General features: G+C 35.9%; 1 protein-coding gene and 1 long non-coding RNA gene across 2 annotated transcripts; one reads left to right on the top strand and one right to left on the bottom strand.

Moving 5' to 3' along the window:
* The first annotated feature begins 1762 nt into the window (after positions 1-1762).
* On the top strand, positions 1763-2553 carry LOC113471925. The gene is made up of 2 exons (XR_003394440.1): positions 1763-2338; positions 2411-2553. It is a non-coding gene; the product is annotated as an uncharacterized LOC113471925 (long non-coding RNA).
* Positions 2554-3614: 1061 nt separating this feature from the next.
* LOC103520178 (hypoxia-inducible factor 1-alpha inhibitor-like) lies at positions 3615-6583 on the bottom strand. The gene is made up of 4 exons (XM_026831401.1): positions 6414-6583; positions 5990-6062; positions 5836-5889; positions 3615-4657 (listed from the first exon to the last, which is right to left on the bottom strand). Exons 1-4 carry the CDS (start codon positions 6581-6583, stop codon positions 4502-4504), a joined length of 453 nt encoding a protein of 150 aa, XP_026687202.1. The 3' UTR covers positions 3615-4501.
* Positions 6584-6907: the final 324 nt, after the last annotated feature.

Genomic DNA, 6907 nt, shown 5'->3' with positions numbered 1-6907 from the left:
TCATTACCTGTCTTCTATTCACTCTCTCAAGGATTGCATTTCTACAGATAAGTACTCGCCCACCTCCTAAAATACTTGCCATTTCTTGAGCTTAGAAAGGTGGAATACATATGGATAGAGGGATCTGTAATATCAAAGGTCTTATCATCCTGAATGCAAAGGGAAGGGGAATAGGATAGGAGAAAGCCAGCCATTGGATTAGGATAAAGTTCAATGTCATCTGCAGAACTCTTCAAAGCTGAATCAGGATTCCCTTGATACTTGCTTACCTTTGTAATGGATACACAACATGAAGAAGAAAGTTTGCCCAAGCAGGAATTGAACATAAAGCCTTGGGCCTACCATTACCTTCCAAACTAGTCTGGCATTCCCATTAGAACCAAACTCTTACAACTGATTTGATCCCTTCATGAGATAACATTAACCTTTTTTTCTCTCTCTCTCTCCCTCTTCCTTTTTTTTCCAGAGTAACAGGTCTCTTAAGGGCTGGTGCAATGAATGTCAATGAAAAACCAATATGGTACGATGTATACCGTGCTTTTCCTCCTAAGGTTGAACCTTTGTACTCGGAGGATTGAATCAATTCACTCTAGCCAATATTGGATATTGGAAAACCGAAATACACTGGTTCGAAACCACCATCATACACAACAATATTAAGGAATAAAGTACATTATTAGTTAGCTCATGTGACATAAAAGATGGCATGAGTGACCTAGTATTGAGTGTGCAAGAGATGTATAGGCCCCCTATACTATAGGAACATGAGAACAGAGATCAGAAGTAGTGTGGGTGTGACTGAGGGGTTTGAAGTGAAGGTACCGCTACACCAAGGGTCTGTGAACTTCAATATCCTGACATAAAGGTTTTCTTCCAATGCTAAGCTTTTTATTTCATTAATATTTATTATACTGTGCTAAGATTTCTATAATATCTAGGTATACCTATTGAGTAAATTTTCGACTTTAAGCCGGGTTTTCCGTACTGTCCATAGGTGATACACTGAAAAATAGTTCGGGTTAAGTTCTGGACGGGGTAGTAGAAAATCGCGATTTTTCGAATAGGTACACGATCTTTCGGGTAAGTAGCAAGTTCCTGTAGATTCGTGTATCATCGTGAATAGGTAATTTTAGTGATCTTACAATCTTACAGTGTTAGTGACATTATTTCAACAATACTGACTGCTCAGCTAAAATATTATCTCTTTAACAAGAGAAAACTTAATGAAAAACAAAGCATGTAGTTGGGTGTTGGAATGTGGTGACAATATTCCTTTTAATTCAACTATATTTACTACACAAGTCTTATTCAATGTGTTAAAAAACAACCAATTGAAGACAGGAAACATAAAATAATAATACACATAACCTCACATAATAAACAGTCTTATCCATTGAAGATTTGGGGGGAAGGTGATATATAGGTACATGATGCTCATGGAAAGGTAAAAAATAAAAAGAGAACAGTGGATCAGTCTCTCTTTATTTAGATGCTAGTCTTGTTTTTTGATGGGCATTTATATCTTTTGGTGAGCAAAAGCTTGGAATAATTCATTCTTTCTTCATTGATATTGAAAATCAGTTAATCAGTCCACTGATAGGACAATCCAATCTTCTTGCCCCCCTAAAATCTCCAAGGTTCATTGGAAAGTAATGCTGAACTTTTCTTAATGAATCTCTAAAAATAATGGGTACTTATTAATCATTTAATTACAAGTAGAATTTATACTGAGAAAAATTAATGGAACCTATAGGTAATCCCTAACGAATGCCTTTAACTCATTCATGAGCATGAGCACTGATTGAGAATAATACCACACTAAGCTTGAACTAATAGCTAAATACCTCTATGGGGAGACTTATTGAAGAAGGGCCATTTTTTCAATAAATAAACTGCATTATTTGAGTGTACACTGTATAAGTTCTATTTGAATCTGGAGTGTCCAGTTTTTAAATATCTGGAGAGTTTATAGGTCTAGTTCAGTAAGTAAGATCATAAGCTTCATCACCCAAAGACTCTCATTTATGTAGGTAGTTTTTAATGTCTTTAAATGAAATTTGAATGAATAATAAAACACACGAATTTTTGTAGATAAAAAAAGACAGTCATTATTTTGTCTTGGATTTAGGTAATAAAAATGAAAAGACCATGACATATAGGAACAAATTTGTAATGTCAAATAGGTAAGTAAAAAAAGAAAAAAAAATCTGCAAGGTTCTGACAATCTATGCAAATTCAAAACTCGTCTTCCTTCTCCTGTTCTTTGTGTTTCCAACTTATTTGACAGTTGACACAAAAAGTACAAAATTTCATGATTTCAATTAAATAAAAAAACTAAGTAGTTGGGGTTTCCAACTTATTTGACACAAAAAGTACAAAGTTTCATGATTTCAATTAAATAAAAAACTAGGTAGGTATATTTTTTGAAACAAAAAACATTGATAAAAAAGACTTAGATTAAAAACAAACAAAAAATAGTCTTATAGTACAACATATTAGGATTATAATAAATATTAGAAGGTAATAAGAAGACAAAAAGTACAACTTATGAGAGAAAAATTAAATACAAAAATGATTGTTGTATGGTAAAAAAAGTCTTGGCTGAATACTAAACAAGGGATTGATGCAAGTACATATAAAATATCTGGTTCAAGTAGGTAGATAATATTAAATTCAAGTGAAGTTACTTTAAAAAGAATTAAATGCCAGGGCCATGCTAAAATTAAAATGAACGGTGCCAAGATGAAAAACAAAAAAATAGCGCTTCTAAAAATAAAAGATAAAAATACGTAAAAACAAATTTCCCTTCTGAATACTAAACAAGGGATTGATGCAAGTACATATAAAATATCTGGTTCAAGTAGGTAGATAATATTAAATTCAAGTGAAGTTACTTGAAAAAGAATTAAATGCCAGGGCCATGCTAAAATTAAAATGAACGGTGCCAAGATGAAAAACAAAAAATAGCGCTCCTAAAAATAAAAGATAATAGAAAATACGTAAAAACAAATTTCCCTGATTGAAAAGAAATTTTTAGACAGTATGTACTTGGACTTGTAGACTTTGTAGACTAACGAAAATTGTGCTGTAACAGTCATAATTTTGACTGATCCTAGTCAGTGGTTGGGTGGAAGAGCCTATCTTTGAGAAGCCTGCCACTTTAAACAAAGCTAAAAACTAGCATGAGTGCTAAAAAGTTAATCTAAGGTAAATGCAATGGATACCTAAATTCATAATTGGGAAAATCGGGGTCTAAAAGATAACAAATGTGGTAAAAATTATTTAATGATGTATCTACATTTATTTATTAAATTACCTACTACAGAATAAACAAAATGGTCTAAAAAGTAAAAATAAATAAATAATTGAAAAAATCAAATCAGATGCAAAATAAAAAGTAGAATTGCAAAATGCAAAGCTGACTACATTTTATCATAAATCTAAATCTCAACAGTCCCAGCCAGAGTTAGGTATTGAAGTCTTGGAATAACGCAATACCTGTAAGATTATTAGGGGAGTTTCGAAGTGCTCTTGGAATTTTAATTGTATGAGTATTTGACATAACTTGTATCTACATTTATTTATTAAATTACCTACTACAGAATAAACAAAATGGTCTAAAAAGTAAAAATAAATAAATAATTAAAAAAATCAAATCAGATGCAAAATAAAAAGTAGAATTGCAAAGTGCAAAGCTGACTACATTTTATCATGAAACTAAATCTCAACAGTCCCAGCCAGAGTTAGGTATGGAAGTCTTGGAATAACGCAATACCTGTAAGATTATTAGGGCAGTTTCGAAGTGCTCTTGGAATTTTAATTGTATGAGTATTTGACATAACTTATAGAAGAAATATAGTTCGGGTTAAGTTCTGGACGGGGTAGTAGAAAATCGCGATTTTTCGAATAGGTACACGATCTTTCGGGTAAGTAGCAAGTTCCTGTGGATTCGTGTATCATCGTGAATAGGTAATTTTAGTACGAGAAGAACTGCTTTATCTAAAACTATACATGGTAATAGAAAGTAAAAAGGTCTAAGTGAGGATAAGTCCTACTGGTGCAAGGTCGACTATTCATGGTTACTAGAGGTTCACCTGTTATATTGCAAATTACCAAATTGCAACACATTGAAATAGAATAAAATACTTATACCTCATTTTTTTACTGCTAGGATGAGACTGAAAAGTCCCTTTACCCCTGCAGTCAGGCAGTCTAAATAAGGAAAAGCAACACATTGGAATGAGGGGTCTTTTCTAACAGAACCCTTGTGTAGAGCTGTAGAGTCCAGAATGTAGGGCAATTGCACCCCATTTTGTGGACATAAATGTCTTATTTTTACGCTCTATTACTACAGTTATAGCGAAACTAAACTAGTAATGAGAAAGTATTGCAATCGGTACAAATTTTCAAAATCAGGAAAATATCCGTGGGTAAAAAAAATCCGTTTTGGAGTCCCCTGATTCCAAAAAACTGGTTTTTAGCCCATGGTCTGTACGAGATTTTATTCGGTGTACCTCCCCAACACTAGTGCTCGCATGAGATGAGACACCTCCTCCTGGTTTTGCAATGCTTCCGCCACCATCTTCTCGATATTCCTGAGGATAGCCACTTTCTGGTGGCCTTTGAGAGGGTACTCGATGTCCCCCGTTGGCTTTGTCTGTGAAAGTCAAACGAAAAAAGGAGAACATTGTCAAATTAATGGGTTGTAAACGCTAGGTCGAGGGTTAGATTCCCGCCCGGGGCGGATTTTATCCTGAACGAAAAATGATCGTTCTCGGAACGGCTAGGTACTCGATGTCCCCCGTTGGCTTTGTCTGTGAAAGTCAAACGAAAAAAGGAGAACATTGTCAAATTAATGGGTTGTAAACGCTAGGCCGCGGGTTCGATTCCCGCTCGGGGCGGATTTTATCGTGAACGGAAAATGATCGTTCTCGGAACGGCTGGCTTTCTTCTATCCTGTCTTCCTTCTCTCTTCGATTTCGGGACGATGAGACCTTAGCAGTTATATTTCCCTCTATCCCTCTTGGGAGGAAAAAAGATAAAGAGCAGAAATATTACAATTTTATTGGGTTAAACACAAATATGATTATCTCTTGGAGGGTTTCAGCAGTCATTATATATAAGTTCTGTGGGTCAACTTGATAAGGAGAACCAAAAAGGCAGATATATTACAAAATATAATAATACAAATATGATTCTCACAATTATTATCCTGTCTCGCGTAGTACGAAGCCATCCTAGGTTACCTTGTAAATTAATGCGTCTGCCTTGTATGTGCTAGGTTGTGGATTCGATTCCCGTCCAGGGCGAACTTTATCCCAAACAGATAACATTTGTTATCTCAAACGGAACGGCTGACTTTCTCCTATTCTGTCCTCCTTTTTTTTTTTTTTTTTTTCTTTTTTCTTCTTGTTCTGGCAAACTCTGTTAGCATCAGTCCTCATACCTCTACAACTTGCCTTAGCTTTTGCTACTCAAAGAACGTCTCACAGTTCTCTTCCTCTGTCTGTTTTATTTGTGGTGTTCACCAATAGAGAGGCAATCACAATGTCTCCAGGCCCAACAAGTCCATCCAAACCTCTCTCACGAAACTTGGGAAACCTCTGCAGGTCTGGATTTCTGAGAAGAACAGTATATCTTAGCCTTCTGTTTAGTCCATACCTTTGTAGCCGGAAGTTTAAGAGACGCAGTATACGTAGCCTTCCTTCGCTGTTTAATCTTACCTTGTACCAGAAGTTGAGAGACACAGTTAATAGTCCTTCCTTCTGTTTAGTCTTACCTTGTACCAGAAGTTGACGAGACCACAGTATAGTGCTTCCTTCTGTTTAGTCTTACCTTGTACCAGAAGTTGAGAGACACAGTATAGTCTTCCTTCTGTTTAAGTCTTACCTTGTACCAGAAGTTGAGAGACACAGTATAGTCTTTCCTTCTTGTTTGGATTCGATGTGGTGCCACCGCAATAGAGAGGAATATACAGAATGTATCAGGCCCACCACAGCCTCCATACCTTTGGCTTCCACGAAACCTGGGAAACCTTCTGCAGGTCTGGATTTTCAAAGTCACCTGTGGAGAAAAAAAAAAAAAAAGGTGATCTCCAATTAGCCTTATTCCTAGACCATACTTTGAGATTAAAGTCAAACCATGTGTGGGAATATGATGATGAGATTTGGCTAATTTTATCCACAGTCTAGCCCATCTTAATCATCCAATCCTATTACTTAAATCCATTTGGTTAAACTTGAGTTTAATTTCAAAGTGTAGACTGTGGACCAAGCAGTTATTTATTTTACACAATAAGTAAATGGGATTGACCCTGTGCTATCTATTACACTTTATGTTTTTAACTAGGACCAAAAAAAAGGAGCATAAAGAGGTAGGCACCTACTACAGGTGAAATAAAAACTGTTAAGCTTACTTGACTTTGTCTATCATGTGGATGGGAGACGGGAGGAGGGTAGAGACAGTCAAACTGTTCTGGAGGGAATAGAATGCATCGTTTGAAGCCGCGGATGCCAACAAACAGGTTCTGCTGTTCATCGTAATGGCAGGGGGTAACATTGCCTGCAATATTAAGGGAATGCATCGTTTGAAGCCGCGGATGCCAACAAACAGGTTCTGCTGTTCATCGTAATGGCAGGGGGTAACATTGCCTGCAATATTAAGTAATAAAGTACATTATTAGTTAGCTTATGTGACGTAAAAGATGGCATGAGTGACCTAGTATTGAGTGTGCAAGAGATGTATAGGTCCCCTATACTATAGGAACATGAGAACAGAGATCAGAAGTAGTGTGGGTGTGACTGAGGGGTTTGAAGTGAAGGTACCACTACACCAAGGGTCTGTGAACTTCAATATCCTGACGTAAAGGTTTTCTTCCACTGCTAAGCTTTTTATATCATTAATATTT

Source organism: Diaphorina citri, unplaced genomic scaffold (genome assembly GCF_000475195.1).
Source record: "Diaphorina citri unplaced genomic scaffold, Diaci psyllid genome assembly version 1.1 scaffold3292, whole genome shotgun sequence".
Taxonomy (NCBI): Eukaryota; Metazoa; Arthropoda; class Insecta; order Hemiptera; family Psyllidae; genus Diaphorina; species Diaphorina citri.
The sequence above is the reverse complement of the archived record's forward strand: the minus strand, read 5'-3'. Positions and strand labels throughout refer to the sequence as shown.